Consider the following 20,964-nt stretch of genomic DNA (forward strand, 5'->3'; position numbering starts at 1 on the left):
AGAATTACTTATTAAATAATTAGTCAGCATACATTTTTCTTTTCAGCAACCAAATGTTATTTACAATTAAGATAAAGTATTACAGAAAGCCACATATCAACGTTCATTACTTTCTCTGCTTCACTTTTGTTGCATCATCAACGACCTCAACACCAGAGGATGTGACAGCTTCGGCAGTGGCCGGCTTATCTTCGCCTTCTTCCTTCTTTGCATCCTCGTCTCCAGTACCGGTTTGGCCGTACTCGTTGACGCGCGTAGGATCCACGCGGTAAAGCCAAGTCTGGTAGATGTACACCAAGAAAATGACATCGTCACGGAGAGTAGCAATACGATGCAGAATTGGCATCTTGATGACAAACGCAAACAGATCATCAATAAATGTGTTGAGGAACTTGTAAACCATAGCGCGACGAGGCATATGAGCAACTGATTTTAGTCTATAGTTAATATAAATACTCGGAACAAGCATCAAGAATCCGTAAGCATAGACAGAGCCGACAAGAGTCTTGATGACAAAGGAATACCATGACTTGTGAGTATCATAAAGAAGAGAGTAGATTGTGTAAGCACCGAGTAAAGGAATTGCAGCAACATACATATACTTGAATGCAATCTGATCGTACTCCTGGGTTTTCTTTTCAGTTTCGTTTAGTTCATACTTATCTGTGACCACCACTTTGTATGGTATCAATCCAGTATTAGGTTCAAGCTTGAAGTCAAGAATTTTGGTTATTTTCCATGCCTCCACTGCAATTCCACTGCCTTGAGTAATCAGAACCAAGTAGCTTGTATTATCATTATTGTCCATTAGGTAAAGGAAAATAATAGTCTGCATAACGACATTGGCGACAATGGTTCGCACGGAAGTGCCCACTTGGTTTTGCTTATTCTTCCAGTGAGAGATATCGTTCTTGAACGCAAGCATCTCGAACACCACGTGCAAAATAGAGACTGCGACCGTGATAACCATTAAATAAATATTTGTCTCAAGTAGAATTCGCTTAAATTCCTCAACATCGCCACCGGCATTGCCGCTCAAAGCCTGCTGCTTGAAACCGACGTCCATATTGGCATATAGTTGGAATTTCCAAAATTTCATAGGTTCTATTCGCAAATTGATTGGAAGTTCACTAATAAAAAATCAGTAAAGTTCAACATACTATTTTTGTCAAATTTGACATTAGACTAACCTGGAAGTAGAGTTTAGCTTCCACATTTGCGAATTCAGTTGCCAAAACTGATTGTAAAAGATGATGGGATCTAGTGTCAAGTCAGCAACTATATTCAGCCAGAGCGGCGCTATATTCTTTCACTCACAGTACCACCCATTTATATCAGATTCATCTCTGCGATCGGTAGCTTCCAAAAGCATCCACTGTCTAACAGCCGGCTGCTGCTTGACGAATGGCAAAGACCCCGGCTGAATAATTCCCAGATTGATATCCGGATGCCACATAGCAACCAATTCGGGCAATTCCTGTGTCGAATCCACGCCCATAGCTTGGAGAGCTTCAGGAGATATCACGGCAAGTTTCAGGTCGTCCTCTTTCTCTTCTTCAGATTCGTCGCCAAGCAAATGCTTTGTCTTCGTTTCCGCCTTTTTGGGAAGATATTGAGAAAGACCTAGAACACACAGTTAGTAACTCGTAACTAAATTGACATAACGGTAGCATACGGAAGTGGACGGAGAAAGCCTTGTCAGTATTGTAGTCGGGAGAGTTAGGATTGAAGTCAAAGCCAGGCTCGTTGACATATACGTGAGCAAAAATAGAGCCATTGCCACGCATAGGCTAAAAAATTAGATGAAGGCGTCAGCCAAGATTATCTAGAAGGTGCAAATTTAAAAGGGAAAATTTACCTCAGTGGTCTGAATGGCGCCAGTCTTCTCAATTTTGTAGTCAAGGTCTCCGTAGACGAGTTCATACTCCTCAACAAACGGCTCGACATTGTCGTAGTCGTTAAAGATCGGGTGGTCGTTAATATATATTCTAATATCATAAGCGGTGCCAGCTTGCCAGAGTGACTCTACATTGATCGGTACAACTGGGCGAGGTGGTTTTTCATCGAGAATGGCAGCGGTAGTCTCGGCAGCTGCGACGATATCGGTGGCAGTCGCCGCAAGAGATTCGGCTCCGGAAGGCAAAACATCTTTATCATCACCTTTGGGCAAAAACTTCTGCGTGACTTGGCCTGTACCAGTTTATTAGATTCTTCTCACAGAAGCAGTTATATTAGAAAAAGTGACGAACCGACGATCCATTGCATGCTAATCATCATAATGATGGACTTCCACCAGCTCATTTGCGTGAGCGGGTTCTGCGCCGCCGCATTAGGATCTCTACGAGGAGGCATCTTTGTAATGATCCGGACGATTGTTGGAGGAGCACAAGCAGACGACCGAAAATGACGAATGCGGTGGGAATGAGAAAGAAGACGAAGGATACAAGTCGACGAGGATAAGCGCCGCAGACTGGGCGTTCGAGGTGGGTCGTGGTCTCCGCCGCTACTAAGTTTACTCTACTAACTACTCTGATTCAATTGACTCTGCCTATTGCCTTAGAAGTCTTTTATATGCAGAAAATATAGGTTGCCAGTTATCTTCAGTTCAAAGTAGCACATAAAACAAGCCAGGCATTATTGATTTATCTCAACCCAAACTGCAATGACGCGATAGGGTTCTACTCAGACGAGCCCTAATCCATGAACTCTAATCCACTAGGCTTGGTTGTTCGGGCAACGCAGTAAACACAACCGGGAGCCCAGCCTCCTCTAAACCATATCCAGCATTTCATCTCCCGGAGTTTTCCTATACTGTGGAGATTTGCTCTTTTTCAAGTCAGATTTTATTGGCTTTTGCTTATATTTCGTGCTATTTGCTTCTCACATTTGCTGCTTTAGCGTTACCAATAGTTGCGATCTCAGCTGTCCGAATCAAAAGCAAAACATCAACAGATAGCAAATATACGCGTCTATCAATACTCACTACCTGTTGTTGGACCTGAAGCATCTCCAGCTATTAGACGTGCTTTTTATAACAACGATTCAAAATTTTAATACAGTATAACTTCTCGACATGCCTCCAAAACGAACCCTAGCTGGACCTTCACGACCGCGAAAGAATATCAACAGTCCTGTTACTGCCCGGTCAGCAAAGACTCTACCCTCAAAAAGACCAAGCACAGCTACTGAACGACGTACGTGACTTTTATATTTGATGATCCACTGCAAATGAGCCTCTAAAGAGGGGATTTGAACGCGTTATTTCTGGATGTAATACTAACTATTCCCTTTTCATAGCCGGTGATCCTCTCGAACTGCGCTCAAAGAAGCCACATCGTTACAAACCAGGGACAGTTGCGCTACGGGAGATTCGAAAATATCAGAAATCCACGGAACTTCTTATGCGAAAACTACCTTTCGCGCGTGTAGTACGTGAAGTAGCCCATGATTTCTTTTCAGGAGACGAAGGTCTTCGATTCCAATCTGTTGCTATTTTGGCGTTACAAGAAGCTGCTGAGGCATATCTTGTGCATTTGTTTGAGGATACAAACTTATGCGCTATTCATGCAAAGAGAGTCACAATCATGCAAAAAGATATCCAACTTGCCAGACGAATAAGAGGTGCCTGGGGTGGTCTTGGTTGATTTGTATCTTATTTTTATGTACTTTAGCTGGTGTTTGTATTTCTATTCTTATTGGTTTGTTTTAATGTGGCTTTTGCATTCTACACGTAATCTAATTCCTTGAAGGCTATATTTCAAGTAGCATGTTGTACAGTCTAAACCTCTGCTACCAATGTTGGTTATGAGATAAATTGTATAGGTAAATCCATATAACTTTATGCAAAACAAGCAGTGACATATAATTAAATGATTTTATGGTACTTACATTTGCCCAAAACGAATGCTCCTGAAGAAGTAATTGTATTAGTCGAAAAGCTGGTAGCGGCCGCAACAGCAAAAACGACATATCACACGCTTTTATCAATGGGTGCACGAGAGTCAATCCTATGCGCACGCGTTCTGCTTTTGATCTTTACAGCGTCAGAAATAGCATCAGGTCCGGTACCAATAGCAACTACATCCGATGCAGTAGCGTTGTATTTGGACTGTGCCAGACCGGCTTGGTTGTTGTCAAGATCATACACAACATAAGCAGAGCGCAGGAATGTGTCACCTAGAATTGCTACTTCAATCTGAGTATTGTCCAATACAGTCAAAAGACACACCTGTTCCCCGTTATTGTAATTGATAGGATTGTTATTTGCATCCGTAGCCGCGACAAAAATCTGACTGACTGGTACATTAATAGTGACTCCATCAAAATAGAACTCAACAAAGGCGGCAGAGTTCGCGACTTCCGGGCAGGGAATGATATAGTAGCCAAGATCATCATTATACGATGCACCAGATGCGTTTGCAATGCGGGACTGCACGGCGGGTGGGAGGTAGATGAAGGATGTGCCAGAGTCAAGCAGCACCGCAAGCTTCAAACTCGAGTCAATCGAGGTTTCAGTTCCGTCCGCATCACTGTAGCCATAACCATCCAGTTTGACGAAAAACTCAGAGGGCGTGGATTCCCCATCATCACTAATAAAAGGCAATGTAGCAAGTGTACCATTATACTTCGCCCGATCAATGCCACCAAAGAGAACAGATCCAGTTGACGCTTCCTGGTCATTGAGCCAAAGAGAATACGCGCGAGAAGCAATGTGATTCTGAGAAACCAGAAGGTCGGGAAGATTTTTGTAACGGCGGGAAGGACCGACATTGAACACGACAGCCTCATTCGTATCATACCCAATACCCATGATTCCCTGAGTAGCATTGGCATCAATAGCTATAGCAACAGTAAGATTGGTGACAGTTTCCCCGCCAATGGTAAAATATTCGGATGCGTAGTCGCCTTTGGCATAAGAATAGTCGCCATATCTAATGGAAAAGTCATCATAAAGCTCATGATATGTCGATGAATCATTTGGATTATAAATTCCAGACTCCGCACAGGGATCACTAGCTTCGCCGCAAATCTTGTTCTGCGCAGATTGAAACCAAATATCTGACGAGCCGGTGTCGATCTGCAGTCGCAGATGCTGACCAGGTGTGCCGACCGAGACGTTGGCAAAGTAAAGGTAGAACTCATTGTCGAGCAACTCTCCCACTGTCGAAGCAACCGCACGCTTTGAAATACGATGCTTTTGATAGAGACGGTCGAGAGTAGGATTGCCGCGCCCAACGGATGGAGCACGAGAAAAGTCGAGCTGTAGCGTACCAGCCGCGCAAGAAGTAGACAATAGGGCTAGACCTAAAGCGAAAACAAAAAGGGTATACTTCATGACGATGATTTGCGACTGAGAAGATGAAGATATTGACAGCGGCAGGCTAGAAGTGTAGCTTTATAGAAACACCAAACAGCAGATCCAATTGTCCTCTAATTTTGACAGAGCCGTGAATTAATTACTCGGTGTAACAATTAGTGTGATAAATATCCGTTAAATTCAAATGGAGAGCGACATGGTATAGGTTCATTCAAGTTTTGCAATCTTTATAAGGCCAGTATCACAACTTCGGACCGTAAACAGTAAATAATAAAATCGCAAGCTTAAAGAAATATAGAATAGAACCAACTGATAAATCTCGCAAAAAATCAAGTTGCTGGTAAAAAACCAAAAGACGGGCAGCGCAAATGATGGGGTATGGACCATGAGAAGAGCAGAGAGTTTAAATACATCACAGCAGTACCTGCGCAGCCGTACCTCCGAATGGAGATCATTAAAAAGAAAAAAAGTCTAACTCCCATAAGTCTGTGAACGGTAGCGAAGTAGCTTTCAATGGGATTGAGAAATTCAAGTTCAGTTTGTAGATTAAAAGTTAAGCAATGAACGCATTCTAACTCAAATGTCGTAGAAAACTCTCGCCGGAACTGTGGTGCAGTAGCAATGTGTGATATTTATGAGCTAAATAATTATTACGTAAATTAGAATGCTCACAGAGAATACTATTGACCGAAACGTTAAAGAAGAAACGATGATATGGGTGAGTTGTGATAGTTTGCTACTCGTCTAATGTTGACGGCAGATCCTCAGAGCGTATCTACTTGCAATGCTCATTGACCTTGTCGCAGGCTCCAGCTGAATATAAGCTGCGAGAGACTGAGATTGACAAGTACTTGATATGAGAATCTCTGATAACTTTTGGCTAATAAATGTGTTTCCATTCTCGTCAACCGACAGACAAGTTAACTCCTGTGTCTCGAGTTTATATATTAGAGTATCTGCCCTCACGTCTGACGCGCATAACTAAGCATAGAGAAGTGTAATAACATCTTCAGACCTGCATGGCATACACAACTGAGCTGCTGAGATATTTCGGATTAACATCATTTACATAAGGGCAAAGATTAAGAATCTACAGCAAGAGTTTCGATGGCGCTGCGAAATAAAGTGTCGTATTCGCATAGGGCTCCTCGGGTTCGCGAACGGCCGCTGCCAGTCGCGCGCGAGCTATTACCACGAACTCTAGGCGCAGCGTATTTTGTAGCAAATGGTGAAGCTATATTCTGCTAAATAAGCAGACGCGAAATTTTATGTGCGGTTCCGCACAATTCAAATGATCGCATATTCTGAGTCTTCGGCGCAGAGCAGAATAGCTGAAGGTTTTACAGTTGGGCTTGATAGTAAACAATAAGTAATCATAGGGTTTTTACAAACGCTGTATGAGAGTGACAGGGTTTGTGTCTAGCACAGAAATAAAACTAGCTCAGCGAGAACTCGGCTCTCCAGAATCGTACGAGCCCACTCTATACCAGGTTTAGGGTTCGCATGCGGCAAGAGATTTATCTGGCCCTGAGATATCGCTCTGCCCTGGCATCCTTTTTTATAAGCCTCTTTCTATTTACGGTGCAGGAGACACTAATATAAAGATATAGCTTTCTATATCAGTATTTTTGTTGGTCAATTTATATATTTCTGCAAGTTCTTATTTTAACTTCCAGAAATGGGTGTCCTGTTCTTCTTCTCAGCGGCCTCGGTACTGCTTGTGGTGTCGGTCATCGTGAACGCGCTTAGACAGGTGCTCTTCAAAGATCCTAATCGGCCGCCAGTCGTCTTCCACTGGATTCCTGTCTTTGGATCTGCTGCGTCGTATGGCATGGACCCGTACAAGTTTTTTGAGGATAATCGCAAAAAGTTTGGCGACGTCTTCACCTTTGTTATGCTTGGTCGCAGCATTACGGTCGCGTTGGGCCCTCGCGGCAACGACTTTGTCCTAAACGCGAAGCACTCGGATGTGTCAGCCGAGGAAGCGTATGCTCACCTCACCACACCTGTTTTTGGCAAGGGTGTTATTTATGACTGCCCTAATGCTCGTCTCATGGAGCAAAAGAAGTTCGCAAAGTCGGCTCTCACGACGGTCGCTTTCCGCCACTACGTTCCTATGATTGTCAACGAAGTGCGTCAGTACTGGCTCAAATCGCCTCAATTCTTTGGCGGCGATGCTGACCGTGCTTCCAATAAGACTCATCTTATGACAGCCATGCCCGAAATGACAATCTTCACTGCCTCACGCACCCTGCAGGGCCGCGAGGTTCGTGCCAAGTTTGACGAGTCCTTTGCTGACCTCTACCATGACCTCGACCGTGGGTTCACTCCCATCCATTTTGTCTTTCCCAACATTCCTATTCCAGCTACCTTCAATCGTGATAAGGCTCATAAGAAAATTTCCGACACCTACATGGAAGTTATTCAAGAGCGACGCCGTACAGGAGACCTTTCCGACCCCGATCTTCTCAACACCTTCATGCGCGAGGCCATTTACAAAGACGGGATTCGCATGACTGACCGCGAGATTGCAAACATGATGATTGGAATTCTCATGGGAGGCCAGCACACCTCTGCAGCGACCTCGACCTGGGCTCTCATGCATATCGGGGCCGACAAGACGCTTCGCGATGCTCTCTACCAGGAGCAAGTCGACGTATGCGGTACTGAATTACGCGAGCTTACCTATGACGATCTTGTGAACATGCCTTTACTTAATAATACCATTCGTGAAACTCTCCGCATGCACCCTCCTCTTCATTCTCTCATGCGTTTCGTCCGCCACGATCTCACTATCGACGGCACCAAATACGTTGTGCCTCGTGGTCATTATGTTCTTGCCGCCCCCGGTGTACCGATGATTGACTCTCAATATTTCAAAAATCCATCGAAGTACGATCCTGCTCGCTGGTTTGAGCAAAAGAACATCATCGATATGAATGCCCGTGACCAGGATTACACTATTGTTTCAAAGGGCGCTCGGTCCCCGTATCTGCCTTTTGGGGCAGGTAGACATCGGTGCATTGGTGAGCAGTTTGCTTACGTTCAGCTCGGCACTATTCTCTCCATGTTTATTCGTCAGTTTGAGTGGACTTTGCCCGAAGGTCGGTCTGTTCCACCTCCTGACTACTCCGTATGTTGCCTCTTTTTCCCCCTTAAGTGTTCTTTGTATATATAAATTGACTAACTTGTACATTTCAGAGTATGGTGACACTGCCAGCCGAGCCCTCGGAGATTGTGTGGACTAGACGACGAGTAGACGAGAAGAAGATTTAAATTTAGAGTGTATTGATAGTTTTGACTGTGGCAGAGGGAGTCTATAATGTGGATAAAAAATATCTAATAAATGTATTTATATCAACTAACTGTTTTTTACTTTGCGTGAAGGCTGTAAAATTGATTATCTGTAGTTAGTCGGATTCTTATGTATTTATGAAACTGATTTCAGACTAAAAAGTCAATGTAACACAATACCCTTACTTTTGTGCTCACCTGCTAGTTTTCATGTATGTCAAGGCTTTAGCAAAGTACCAAGCACATCAAATTGAAGCAGCAGAGGACTTACAAACTATTCGCTGGGCAGTGTTTTGGTTATTTGATTTATCGTGTCGCATTCTGTATTCTTTTCTGCAGTTGTTATCATTATACAGCTAGCTGTGGCTGGTAGTCCTTCGTCGCAGGCATCATCAATTTTTTGATCTATATCCACCATACACACACATACATACAATACAACAAGCAGAATGTCACAATCTGTCTCTCAAGCAACTGCACAGGCTCTACCTGTTTTGAACACAATAAGGAAAGGCGGAGTCAGTAGTCGCACAAAGAAACCTGTTCCGCCACCACCTCCACCACCAGGAGCTCCTCGACGAAATGCAAACAGTAACAACACGGCTGCGATCGACAGCGGTCTGGCTATGTATGGCAATCCATCGCAGACGTTATACATCAACAATTTGAATGACAAAGTACAAAAAGATGGTGAGTAAATGAATGACTGAGCATAATGTTGATTTGGTAGCTGATAATTGGGCGTCTAGAACTCAAGCTATGTCTTTACACTCTTTTTTCGGCATATGGCGCTATTCTAGACGTCGTGGCAGTAAAAACTCCAAAGATGCGGGGACAAGCTCATATTGTGTTTGCGGGTGTGCCAAGCGCGACTGCGGCACTACGATCGCTACAGGGCTTTTTATTCCTGGGAAAAGAGATGGTAAGTATGTTTTATACACTACTTTCTCGTTTGATACTGACAGTATGGATAGCGCATATCTTTTGCCAAATCAAAGTCAAATGTGGTGGCGAGATTGGATGGCTCCTTTAATCTGCCTCAAGCGCAAGCTGTACCTGTTGGTGACATTCCGATGTACGCTGCGCCTGATGAGAATGACGCCGACGACTACGATGATGACAGCACTGCTCAACAAGGCGTGAAACGAAGTCGGAGTGAAATTAGCGAGAATGAGTAGTGGAAAGGAGGAAGATGCATATATAAAGATAGTGATGATGTACGATAGAAAAGCAAAATCATGATACAAATAGTTTTACAACAATCCGACACCGAGAATGCCGCCGAAAACGCCAAACCATACGACTAAGTAGTCGTCCAGTGAAATTCTTCGATCTTGATTGACGATATTCATTACATCGCCTGTCTGGCAAGGATGCACGTAGAAACCGAGCATATGCGTATTTGGGATCTCGCCTTGTGAGATAGCACTCGCTCCGTATATTCCTGCTTGTTCAAGCACCGCAGATGCTGTCGACGGAATAATATACTTGTACACGTCCTCCAGTAGAGATATTATAGTAGTTGACGATGTGAGGTTGTCGGTCAGCGTCGACACAAAATAGAGAGTAGGTAGAGAGTATGTCGGCGAGAGCAGGATTTGCGCACGAGTACGAACAGTGTAATGATCTACATCACGCCATACAACAAACTCTACCGAAGCATTGTCCTTAAACAGAGTCGATTAGTTCAATCTGTATTTGGAGTAAGACAGGAAACTCTAGATACCTTGTGGGAGAATGTACAGGCAACACCAGATCGTTGTAGACGCGGGATCACCGCAGCCGCTGCGACTTCAAATTCCGATATAGACAAAAATGGAAAATTTTCAGCATATTCTGGCCTATTGCTCATCTCTATTGCTCATTCTGAGCCCTTTATAAAGAACATTAGTGTAAAAGAGAGTAAAAAGCTGAGTATTGACAAAGCAAAGTATGCTAAGGAAGAGCGCGCGGCTCAAAGTAGAGAGAACGTTCTGCGAGAGACCACACAAGAGCTTGTCATCATCACTATTTCATCCTTCTCTAAATTGTTATCCATTCTTTTCTCATTTGATCTGGTTATCTACTTTGCAGACTATTTCTTGATAATGGTACGTTATTCTATTGCTGGCTCTGTTTCGGGCAATATATATTATGTTCTGTTGTCGCGCGAAAAGAGTACTAATATCGCTCTAGTTTCGCAACTCATACGACAACGACTCCATCACATACTCGCCGACTGGTCGACTATTTCAAGTCCGTGATCCTTCCACTGAGTTTATATTTCTGCTGAAAGACCCGGCTTGTGATCGATCAGACGATCTGCGGCTGGTCATTTCCCAGCGTTCTGCTAACAGTGATTCGTCAAGGTTGAATATGCTTTAGAGGCTATCAAGCAAGGAAGTGCCTCGGTTGGTTTAGTTAGCAAAACACATGTTGTGATTGTTGCGTTGAAAGTATGCGATTGATTTGTGCTTCCAGATTACAACTATATAACGTGTTTGCTAACACGTCTCATTGTAGCGGAATGCGGAGGAATTGGGATCGTATCAGAAGAAGATCATTCGCATTGACAATCACCTCGGAATTGCTCTTGCTGGCCTTGCCCCCGATGCGCGTGTGCTGAGGTAATCTATACTGTCTTGATATTCCAAGGATTCTAGCATATTTTCTAACACAAATTGCAGTAACTTCATGCGACAACAGGCAATGACCTCGAAAATGGTTTACAATAAGCCGATTCCTGTTGCTCGAGTGGCCCACGAAATTGGCGACAAGGCTCAGAAAAACACACAAACATATGGTCGGCGTCCATACGGCGTCGGACTTCTTGTCGCCGGATATGATGTACGTCTTAACATTCGGTCTTTTTTTCTTGAATTCTAGCTGATATAGACGTAATCAGGAAACCGGACCCCACCTTTTCGAGTTTCTGCCATCCGGAACTGTTCTGGAGTACTTCGGCGCAGCAATTGGTGCTCGTTCGCAATCTGCGCGTACATACCTGGAGCGGAATTTTGAGTCATTTCCTGACTGCACAGCTGAAGAGCTAGTACTTCATGGTTTGCGCGCGCTTCGCGATACGCTTGCGCAGGACAAAGAACTTTTGATCCAGAATACTAGCATAGGACTTGTAGGTCTTGACACGCCTTTTAAACTGTACGATAATGAAGATGTTGGAGAGTGGTTGGAGAAGCTGGGAGATGTCGGCAGCTCTAGAGGAAGACGACAGGCAGAGGAAGCCGAAGCTGAGGCTGCTGCTGCTGCTGAAACGTCTGCTCCGGCTGATGAGGATATACCGGTGCCTGATGTACCTGCTGAGCCCATTGAGACGGATGATTAAGCTAGGTGTGTGTAGTGGTAACTAGAAAATATATTCTCAAAACTATTTACAAGAAGCTGCTTCATATGTACAATTATCTGATAACTCTAATCAGATGTTTGCCATTATTGGCATCAGATCCATACGCATCGTCAGCCATAAACCTCGCATATTCAATCGTACGTCTATCAACGTGGACTCCTAAATGATTAAGACCGCGAACCGAATATTCCGGCAAAAACGGCTGTAAAATAATCGATACAACACGACAAACCTCTGCAACTACGTAAACTGTGCTAACGACGTTAATAGGAGACGTTCGCCATGGTGTCGCTTCCTCACAGTACTTGTTAGCTGCCCCAAGAACTGCCCATATGTCATTTAGTGCACCCGGAGTATCGGTCTTTTCCATTCTCTTTATGATTTTTGCTGGCAATGCATCAAGATCTTCAATAAGGGCAGCTTCTTTCTCAAGAAAAGACTCGCTTCGCTCGATTTGCATAGATTCATAAGCGCCTCGATCACCGCTAAACCGCAAGTTGAATGTCTTTACCGCGTTTTCGAGCGAAAATTTCTTTGAGGTGACTCGACTAAACAAGTTTCCGTATTTGCCAATCAAATCAGATTGTCTCCTCTTCAAAGCTGACTCAGTAGAAAACGAACAGTCATGTTCAAGGACGGCATGGGCAAGCAGATAATATCGGACAGCATCGGCATCCAGAAGCTCGACCAGATAAAATGGGTCAACCACATTACCTTCAGATTTCGACATCTTAGATCCATTCATTTGCCAATGTGCATGTGCGAGGATTTTTTTTGGCAAGGGCAGGTCAGCTGCAAGAAGGAATGCTGGCCAGTACATTGCATGAAAACGGATAATGTCCTTTCCCACAATGTGAACATCTGCCGGCCACATTGGAATATCATCAGAGATAGCAAAACCGGCCGCGGTAAGATAATTTGTCAACGCATCAAGCCAGACGTAAATTGTTTGACTGCTATCACCAGGAACTGGAATTCCCCATGAGAACCGCGATGATGGCCTTGACACACTGAGATCGCTTGAGCTTGTAGCGACTTCAGCTTTGACTTCGTCATATCTCTCCTTTGGAGTCACAAAATTTGGATTGGCTTCGTAAAATTCAAGTAGCCGGTCTTTTAGCTTCGATATCCTGAAAAAATAGTTTTCTTCAGATGTCCACTCAACCTGCTTTCCCGTTTCAACCGAGATTCGTTTTGGAAGACCCGTAGTTGCATCTGTCACTTCCTGAGTCTGGTTATCAGGATAAAAAGTCTCGTCAGACACACAGTACCATCCATCATGTTTTCCCTTATAAATATAACCTTTATCCTGTAGAATTGTCCAGAGTTTCTGCGCAGCAATGCGGTGATCAGGATCAGTTGTTCGTATAAATCGGTCGTTTGAGATGTTCGCCGCCTTTGCAAGCTCTTTAAATGTTACGGAGATTTCATCGCATAGAGCTTTTGGCTCTTTTCCAGCTTTCTGAGCAACCTGTTGAACCTTCATTCCATGCTCGTCTGTGCCAGTGAGCATGTACGCTTTTCTTCCAAGCAGCTGATTCCAGCGCTTGAGCAAATCTGCCAAGACTGTAGAATGTAAATGACCCAGATGAGGAGCTAAAAGCAAATAAAAGAATTATATCAGCATATTTTAACGTTTGCATTAGCATGACGCTTACCGGCATTAACATAAAAAATCGGAGTAGTGACATAAAATGGCTTTTGAGTAGTTGTCGACTCGAACCTCACGCACCGCAACGCTGAAAGAGCAGAAATCGGTCGTCGAATATGATGAGCGGTAGATGTTAATAATGACATTGCGATTCACTTTTATCTACTAGAACATAGTCCCGTGCAAGTAAAATTTACCATAATTACGGTGGAATTTACTATAAATTATCGTAGTCGGGAGGAGGTGCGGCGCTCGCGATGAGCTCATGGGAATTTTAAATTCAACAATATTTTTATTGTTCTTTAATTTCCTGATAGTTCGAAGACAACTTTCGATAGCTGCAATGATATAGTACACGATGTACCATACTCGGTTTTTAAAAGTACCATTCACAGGTGCTTCGATCAAGACTAATGGCAAGAATGCAAAGAGACAGCTCTCAGGATCACCTACAATCGACGACTCAGTTATTATCTCTTCAAAGATCGTCTTAACCACCGAACTCGGAGAGAACTTTTTTTACGGAGCAATACCAGTATGTGCCGAAATACTGTTTATTTCTCCAGAAGTGTCAAGAAAAAGAAAGCGAGTAGAACTAGTTAGAGTTGGTCAGAGAACTGTGGTTGGAAAAGTAATCTCAGAGTGGAGGAATGGGATGCGAGCGTTGCAGCTGGACGTTCAGATTCCGCGTGTAAAAGCCGAAGAAATACTGCGAAATAAAGCACATCTATGTGAAAGAGTTTATGCGGTTTCTGCAGAGGCGGTAGACGAGTGTCCACTATTATATGACAGTAAAGGCGATCCTCTACGTCTTGCTCATATGGAGATTGAAAGTTTGCCTTTCAGGCTCATATACGATGTCAGTCTTGGCTTGAAGAGAAAAGCTGCGATTGCAGTTGAGTTTGACGAGGACAACAGTTTATATGTGAGAAGAGAGGTGGACATGGGAGCATACGGTCAATTGGACCTGGTAGAGGAAATAGGAGACAGTATGGCAAAGCACCTGTGGTAAGCACCCTTTCTTACTTTTCTCACGATTTCTAGGCTAACCGTCTAGGGACTCTGGGATATTTCTATGTGATTATTTAAAGAAATCAAGGGCAAATAGACAAGAGTTTGTGTCACAGCTCACGGACGATCCTGATCAGAAACTAAATATCCTAGAACTTGGATGTGGATGTGGCACAGTAGGACTTGCGCTCGGCAAGATATTCAAAAACAGCCGAGTTCTACTTACTGATCTCGAGTCTGCAAAAGAAGTTGCAGAGAAAAACATTTTGTTGAATAAGAGGAATAAGGATCAGGAGATAGAATATATACCATTCGATTGGGATATATCTCAGAATAGTGAACTACAGAACGCGACAGCATTTGATACGACGACATGGGATATTGTGGTTGCCTGCGACTGCACCTATAATTCAGATAGCTTTGATATCTTGACTGATATTCTCGACAAACTCATGGTCTCAAATAACAAGCTGCTACTTGTTCACAAAGAACGGCATGGGAGTGAGAACAAGGTGTTTGAGATGCTTGAGAAGAAGAACGGGTTGCGCGTGCGCTGGCGGCGCGCCCTTCAGCCCGAAGCAGCGAAGGCGAGAGTAGATATCCTCGCACTCACCTAGGCTTTGCTACGAATAAACACATGTAAAATAATGAACGGCACTAAAAAAAAAACCCGACTCAGCCGAACTGAAATGATATAGATAAAGCAGCAGTCCAGGGTTGAGGGTTGCGGCGAAAAAGAAAATTATCTCCAAGCATTCGCCGACAACTGCCCATTACTCGACTTCTGGACGGATGATTCAAAAAATTTAAAAGAGAGAGCTGATTCAGTGAATAATCATTGGAAAAGAATGACTCTTGCTGCGTCATCCGACGCGTCAGAATGTAGTAGTTCGGTGCCCGAAGATCTCTCAAACAACCAGGTTTTCATTGATCAGCTAAACGCGGCCTCGCTCCAGCTGGCCAAGCAGAAGATATCGCAGGCAAAAGCTAGTAATGATAGCAATGGGGTATTAATTTTCTGTTAAAAGAGTTATCTGACTATTTACTGACTTGTCTATAGTCAATGAGTCCAGCAGGCACGTCCGAAGAAGATGACGACGGCGCAATTGGCAAGTATAGTCTTCTTCGCAATGGCGCGCACATAGTCTAACATTAAATAGCTCGGGAGGCCACAAAGGCCACTAAAGAACTCGGCGAATTTGCCAACTCGCGTGAGGATTATATAGGCAAGATCACAGCGATTCAGCAAAAATACTCGGAGCTTTTCCAGGAAATGAAGCGTCACGAGCGCGAGCATATGAAGGCCAAGAAACGATCCGAAGCGCTTCAAAAGGAGAAAGATATGGTCAGACTTGATGCAAGAAAGACTACCGTGGTCAAGGAGAAGCTCGAAAACCTCTGCAGAGAGTTGCAAAAGGAGAACAAACGTATAAAGGTATGTTTTCTTCAGCTCGCCAAGCTTGCGTTATGCTCTCTGCTAACTATCCAATCTAATTACAGGAGGAGAGTAAACATCTGGTTGAAGCTGAGGTGAAAAAGAGAGAGGACATGTTGACCAAATTTGATGCAAAACTTTATGATATTGAATCCCGCATGGAGCAGCAACTTTACGCGAAATTCAAGGAAGAAGCCGACCATGATCAGGTTCTTAAAGAGCGAATGAAGCTTTTTTTTGAACAGTACGAGCTTCGAGATGCTCACCTTTTGAAACTGGCTCGCGCAAAGGAACTGGAGATGCAAGTCTATATGGGCCGATACGACAAGCAGAAGAGGTTAGCCGAAAGCGAGGCTGCGCGATCCAAGCTACTACTTGCTCAAGTTTCGACTTTTACGCAGACTGAAACTGAATTGCGATCGCAACTGAATGTCTATGTTGAGAAGTTCAAACAGGTTGAAGAAACTCTCAACAATTCAAATGATCTTTTTTTGACATTTAGAAAAGAGATGGAACAGATGACCAAAAAGACTAAAAAGCTTGAAAAAGAAAACAAGCAACTGGCAAAGAAGGCTGAGACGATGAATAAAAATGTACTCGAGATGGCTGAAGAACGTACTAAACAGCAAACAGAAGCTGAAACTAACAAGAAGCGAATGGCTAAGCTTGAAAACTTATGTCGTGCTCTACAAGCCGAGCGTATTGCCCTTGAAAATAAGATTGCCGAAATGGAAGGCGGGCTTCATGGCTCTGGTGAGGAAGATGGCGAGTACGATGAAGAGTACGAAGACGATGAGCTTGACGACGACGATCTTGACGATGACGACGACGATGATGAGGATGACGACGACACTGAAGAGAATGATCAGGGCGGACCTCAGCCGGGCGCAGCTTCTGGTGAGAATCATGTCGACGCTGCAGCGGCAAATGGAAATGAGATTTCCACAGAAGCGTTCCCATTTGACATGAAAAAATTGGAGCACACCCTCAAGCAGTTTGCACCTTTGCATACCAATTGTGATGAAACTTGCCCGATTCATAACGAATCAGCTGCTGGCCGTCAGAAGTTACTTCGTGCCTTAGAAGACCATCGTCGACAGATGAAGTTGGATAGTGTCGAGTACAAGAAGCAGCACCAAAAGCTTCCACAAGCTTGGTAGTTTGAGCTTGTGGAACTCTAGAGCTCCTTCTTTCTTACTCTTGTTTTACTAAAATAGAAAATCACCCAAATAAATTGTCATTGTATCTTTTAAACAATTAATCAGTATATAATAACGGGTAAGGGTTGAAACGCGTCGAATACGCGTTAAACGAATTGGGAGAATTTGGTGAGGCTCAAATTTGATCTGTTACGCGTGTTTTCTCTTCCGCACAGCTTTTAGTTTCTCGCAGCCCACATTCTTTTTTTTTGGTTTTCCACTACCAGTTCAGCTGCAAAGTCTTTCATTTTTTGATTCTTTATTAGGACTTTTTGTGACTATGGCTTGCACGCCTGCCACCACCAAAACTCAAGCTGAGTACCAGCAACCAGTCAATGTCCTCGAAAAGCGCGCCAGGAGTACACACAATATCCCGTCTCCGTCTCCTCGCAGGCTGCGAACATCTACACGAGCAAATCAAATTATAAAAGAATCACATTCTGCGCTTAAGGAAGCTGCATTGAAAAATAAGAAGGAGAATAATCCGCGATTTATCGTTTCGCCGCCAATTACACCCAGCAAGAAACGTGCGATTGCCGATATCAGATACACGTCAGTTTCACCACCATCGGCTACCACACCCTCCAAAAGAATGTTGCTTTCTCCACCGCAGACGCCAAGTACACCAACAATATACAGCGGTGCCAAATCTGTGTTTCAAAGGAGCGCAAGTTCGACCGCTCCCCTTCTTTGTCGCGACAGCGAGCGCCAAATAATCGAGTCCTTTATCAACACTCACGTTGAAAAACGCACATCAGGCTGTTTATATGTTAGCGGCCCGCCCGGAACCGGAAAATCTGCTCTCACATCCGAAGTCGTGCATCGTGTCGTAAAAGCAGATAATACAATCAGAGTTAACAATGTTAACTGTGTCACTGTCAGAAAGCCGGCACTTGTAATCTCGAAGATCGTCGAGGATATCACCGGTGAGGCGATAGAAGAGGTTGACCACAAGCATGCGAGTGCAAAATTGGAAGCCTTCTTTGCCAACTCGTCAAAGTCTCGGGGAGCGGAGCATCAGTCATGGTATGAAAATTTATGTTTTTTCATTATTATTCTTTTTCTAACGGCGTATAGTATTGTAATACTTGATGAAATGGATTATTTGATCACAAAAGATCAAGGCGTCATCTATGAGATATTTGAATGGACGCGTCTTCAACATTCAAGTCTGATTCTTATAGGTATAGCAAACGCTCTCAACTTGACGACCCGTTTTCTTCCAAAGCTAAAGGCTCGAAACTTTGTGCCAGAATTATTAAGATTTAATCCATACACAGCCGAACAGATTGCACAAGTTTTAAAAGCTAGAATGGATAGCTATTTAGAGACAGTACAAGATGAACAGACTAAATTTTCCGTCACGGGCTTATTGCATCCCGCCGCTATTCAACTTTGTGCACGCAAGACAGCAGCAAATACAGGAGATTTACGCAAAGCGTTTGATATTTGCAAAAGAGGTCTTGATCTTGCTGAAGAAGAGGCTCGTCGAAAATACAGTATTGGTGCACCAACCAACGGAATTTGCTCGCCGAGCTCAAAATCATCCTTAACATTCACAATTCCCGCCGGGTTACCAGCACCAAAGGTGACTATTGCTCACATAGCTAAAATATGCTCTTATGCATTTGGTGGTTCAACAGTGCAACGTATTCAAACATTAAACTTGCAGCAAAAAGCCGTCCTGTGTGCATTGGTTGTAGGTGAGAAGCGGAAAAATGCTAGTCTTACAGTAGGCGAATTATATGAGCAGTACGGGACTCTGTGCGCAAGAGATAAACTACTTGACAGTCTGCAAATCAGCGAGTATCGAGAAGTTATAAGCGCTTTAGAAGCATGCGGAGCTGTATCCCTTTCATCTGGTGTCGCAGCGGGAAAATCCGTGATCGTGAACCGAGATGGACAGCGCATATCGGCATCTGTGCAGGAGATCGATTTACTACGAGCGGTACAAGATGTAGGAATGCTAAAAAGATTTTTCAGTGACGACAGATAAAGAGGATAAGTAAAGTTTATATTGATGAGAATTGATGCTCGGCAGGTTTATATGTATGATACAATGAATAGAAAAATATTTAATTTTACAATTGCTTACACAGCCATAAAAAAAAGGCATCGAAGTTCATATAATACATCAAAAAAGTTAGTGCGTTTCAGCAGGGATTTCCGCAGTCGCAAGATCAGCCAATGCCGACTTAATAATCTTAATTCCTTCTTCCAAATCATGCTCGCTGATAACCAAAGGCGGCGCCAAGCGAATAATATTCTCATGCGTAGGCTTAGTCAATAACCCTCTCTCCTTCAATAACAAACAGAGATCCCAAGCCGTGCGGCCGTTTGTCTTTGAGTTGTCAATTACAATAGCCGTGAGAAGGCCCTTTCCACGCACCTCACTGATTACATCGCCTTCAAGAGGCTTGAGACTCTTTTTGAATGTGTCACCAAGAACAGCTGCACGTTCAGCAAGATTTTCGTCTTTGACTACCTGAAGTGCTGCGATAGAAACCGCACAGGACAATGGGTTGCCTCCGAAAGTTGATCCATGTGTGCCAGGCGCAATGGTAAGCATAATCTCGCGACTCGAAAGTACGGCACTAACTGGCAAAACACCGCCTGAAAGAGCTTTTCCTAGCAAGACGATATCAGGTTTGACACCATAATGCTCAGAGCAGAGCATTTTTCCAGTTCGAGCAATTCCTGTTTGGACTTCGTCGCAGATTAGTAGGACTCTGTGTTTTTTGCACAGATCGGCCACTTTGGGCAAATAGTCATCAGGCGGCACAACAACTCCAGCTTCGCCTTGGATTGGTTCTACCAAAAATGCAGCCACTTTATCACCAACGGCATTCAAAGCTTCCTCGAGATCCTCAATATGACCAAATCGAATGAATTTGTCAGTACCGGGGATCTGAGGTCCCACATTCTGCAAATATGGGCCATATTCGCTGCGAGCTTCTGGATCAGTCGACATTGAAATGACTCCAAGAGTGCGGCCATGAAAATTGTCAGTAGCACAAAGAATAATAGCTTCAGATTCAGGAATTTTTTTCGTGAGATATCCCCACTTGCGGGCAAGCTTAAGACCAGTTTCAACAGCCTCGGCACCAGTGTTCATTGGCAGAACCATATCATAACCAAAGTACTGAGAGCAAAACTATTAGCACCAAAAATAATATATATCACCTATTCGCTTACCTCAGTCACATAGCGGGCAAATTTTGGGAAGACATCATTAGAAAAGGCGCGACTGCTGAGGGTGACCTTCTGAGCCTGCTCGGTCAACGCTTCTATGATCCTTGGGTGGCAATGTCCTTGATTCACAGCAGAATAAGCCAAAAGAAAATCAAGATAATGTTTTCCCTAAAATAAAATGTCAACAAGCCGCAGATAAGAGAAACGACGTTATTAAAAAAAAGTACCTCTGGATCCCAGACATGAGCTCCGCGCGCGCGTGAGAATACGACGGGAAGAGGGTGATAGTTGTGAGCAGAGTACTGCTGTTCGTAGTCGAGAGCCTGTTCAGTTGACAGATCTATAGAATCAGGATTAAATGAGGATGTCATATTCAAAAAGAGGTATCTGATAAAAGAGCACGATAATATAAAATCACCATCGAGTCGAAGTATATGCACGAGCTAAATTAGAGTTTGAACGCCACAGCTTCGACGCCCAAAACAGAGCACAGGCTGTAAGTACATTCGGGGTTTGTACTTA

General features: G+C 43.8%; 12 protein-coding genes across 12 annotated transcripts; 7 read left to right on the plus strand and 5 right to left on the minus strand.

The window, feature by feature from the left end:
• Window positions 1–16: 16 nt before the first annotated feature.
• On the minus strand, window positions 17–2,466 carry V2V93DRAFT_371331 (cleft lip and palate transmembrane protein 1-domain-containing protein). Its single transcript, XM_066910479.1, has 6 exons — window positions 2,250–2,466; window positions 1,859–2,190; window positions 1,676–1,790; window positions 1,318–1,623; window positions 1,191–1,260; window positions 17–1,130 (listed from the first exon to the last, which is right to left on the minus strand). Exons 1-6 carry the CDS (start codon window positions 2,350–2,352, stop codon window positions 107–109), a joined length of 1,950 nt encoding a protein of 649 aa, XP_066765522.1. The 5' UTR covers window positions 2,353–2,466; the 3' UTR covers window positions 17–106.
• Window positions 2,467–2,752: 286 nt separating this feature from the next.
• V2V93DRAFT_371334 (histone-fold-containing protein) lies at window positions 2,753–4,008 on the plus strand. Its single transcript, XM_066910480.1, has 2 exons — window positions 2,753–3,194; window positions 3,298–4,008. The coding sequence occupies exons 1-2, from the start codon at window positions 3,074–3,076 to the stop codon at window positions 3,642–3,644; spliced, it is 468 nt and encodes a 155-aa protein (XP_066765523.1). The 5' UTR covers window positions 2,753–3,073; the 3' UTR covers window positions 3,645–4,008.
• On the minus strand, window positions 3,690–5,743 carry V2V93DRAFT_371335 (aspartic peptidase domain-containing protein). The gene has a single exon (XM_066910481.1). It carries the CDS (start codon window positions 5,333–5,335, stop codon window positions 3,971–3,973), a length of 1,365 nt encoding a protein of 454 aa, XP_066765524.1. The 5' UTR covers window positions 5,336–5,743; the 3' UTR covers window positions 3,690–3,970.
• A 1,252-nt stretch (window positions 5,744–6,995) lies between these two features.
• V2V93DRAFT_359506 (cytochrome P450) lies at window positions 6,996–8,593 on the plus strand (the record flags this gene model as incomplete). The annotated part of the gene is made up of 2 exons (XM_066908094.1): window positions 6,996–8,450; window positions 8,519–8,593. The coding sequence occupies 2 exons, from the start codon at window positions 6,996–6,998 to the stop codon at window positions 8,591–8,593; spliced, it is 1,530 nt and encodes a 509-aa protein (XP_066765525.1).
• Window positions 8,594–8,854: 261 nt separating this feature from the next.
• On the plus strand, window positions 8,855–9,873 carry V2V93DRAFT_371338 (uncharacterized protein). The gene is made up of 3 exons (XM_066910482.1): window positions 8,855–9,301; window positions 9,361–9,533; window positions 9,586–9,873. Exons 1-3 carry the CDS (start codon window positions 9,061–9,063, stop codon window positions 9,787–9,789), a joined length of 618 nt encoding a protein of 205 aa, XP_066765526.1. The 5' UTR covers window positions 8,855–9,060; the 3' UTR covers window positions 9,790–9,873.
• V2V93DRAFT_386955 (uncharacterized protein) lies at window positions 9,789–10,578 on the minus strand. Its single transcript, XM_066912280.1, has 2 exons — window positions 10,338–10,578; window positions 9,789–10,278 (listed from the first exon to the last, which is right to left on the minus strand). The coding sequence occupies exons 1-2, from the start codon at window positions 10,461–10,463 to the stop codon at window positions 9,865–9,867; spliced, it is 540 nt and encodes a 179-aa protein (XP_066765527.1). The 5' UTR covers window positions 10,464–10,578; the 3' UTR covers window positions 9,789–9,864.
• A 28-nt stretch (window positions 10,579–10,606) lies between these two features.
• V2V93DRAFT_371340 (nucleophile aminohydrolase) lies at window positions 10,607–11,988 on the plus strand. The gene is made up of 6 exons (XM_066910483.1): window positions 10,607–10,701; window positions 10,787–10,846; window positions 10,960–11,046; window positions 11,114–11,217; window positions 11,278–11,437; window positions 11,496–11,988. Exons 1-6 carry the CDS (start codon window positions 10,699–10,701, stop codon window positions 11,931–11,933), a joined length of 852 nt encoding a protein of 283 aa, XP_066765528.1. The 5' UTR covers window positions 10,607–10,698; the 3' UTR covers window positions 11,934–11,988.
• V2V93DRAFT_371342 (tRNA synthetases class I (M)-domain-containing protein) lies at window positions 11,946–13,823 on the minus strand. The gene is made up of 2 exons (XM_066910484.1): window positions 13,613–13,823; window positions 11,946–13,550 (listed from the first exon to the last, which is right to left on the minus strand). The coding sequence occupies exons 1-2, from the start codon at window positions 13,749–13,751 to the stop codon at window positions 12,007–12,009; spliced, it is 1,683 nt and encodes a 560-aa protein (XP_066765529.1). The 5' UTR covers window positions 13,752–13,823; the 3' UTR covers window positions 11,946–12,006.
• A 94-nt stretch (window positions 13,824–13,917) lies between these two features.
• Window positions 13,918–15,277, plus strand: V2V93DRAFT_347471 (putative methyltransferase-domain-containing protein). Its single transcript, XM_066907911.1, has 2 exons — window positions 13,918–14,613; window positions 14,663–15,277. Exons 1-2 carry the CDS (start codon window positions 13,964–13,966, stop codon window positions 15,231–15,233), a joined length of 1,221 nt encoding a protein of 406 aa, XP_066765530.1. The 5' UTR covers window positions 13,918–13,963; the 3' UTR covers window positions 15,234–15,277.
• A 73-nt stretch (window positions 15,278–15,350) lies between these two features.
• On the plus strand, window positions 15,351–17,211 carry V2V93DRAFT_347475 (myosin-like coiled-coil protein-domain-containing protein; the record flags this gene model as incomplete). The annotated part of the gene is made up of 5 exons (XM_066907912.1): window positions 15,351–15,623; window positions 15,677–15,725; window positions 15,777–16,051; window positions 16,117–16,948; window positions 17,003–17,211. Exons 1-5 carry the CDS (start codon window positions 15,465–15,467, stop codon window positions 17,209–17,211), a joined length of 1,524 nt encoding a protein of 507 aa, XP_066765531.1. The 5' UTR covers window positions 15,351–15,464.
• A 212-nt stretch (window positions 17,212–17,423) lies between these two features.
• On the plus strand, window positions 17,424–19,685 carry V2V93DRAFT_347476 (P-loop containing nucleoside triphosphate hydrolase protein). Its single transcript, XM_066907913.1, has 2 exons — window positions 17,424–18,276; window positions 18,328–19,685. The coding sequence occupies exons 1-2, from the start codon at window positions 17,531–17,533 to the stop codon at window positions 19,244–19,246; spliced, it is 1,665 nt and encodes a 554-aa protein (XP_066765532.1). The 5' UTR covers window positions 17,424–17,530; the 3' UTR covers window positions 19,247–19,685.
• V2V93DRAFT_371351 (pyridoxal phosphate-dependent transferase) lies at window positions 19,244–20,834 on the minus strand. Its single transcript, XM_066910485.1, has 3 exons — window positions 20,670–20,834; window positions 20,446–20,610; window positions 19,244–20,392 (listed from the first exon to the last, which is right to left on the minus strand). Exons 1-3 carry the CDS (start codon window positions 20,811–20,813, stop codon window positions 19,394–19,396), a joined length of 1,308 nt encoding a protein of 435 aa, XP_066765533.1. The 5' UTR covers window positions 20,814–20,834; the 3' UTR covers window positions 19,244–19,393.
• Window positions 20,835–20,964: the final 130 nt, after the last annotated feature.

This window comes from Kockiozyma suomiensis (assembly GCF_038497685.1).
Source record: "Kockiozyma suomiensis strain NRRL Y-17356 unplaced genomic scaffold V2V93scaffold_8, whole genome shotgun sequence".
Classification (NCBI taxonomy): domain Eukaryota; kingdom Fungi; phylum Ascomycota; class Lipomycetes; order Lipomycetales; family Lipomycetaceae; genus Kockiozyma; species Kockiozyma suomiensis.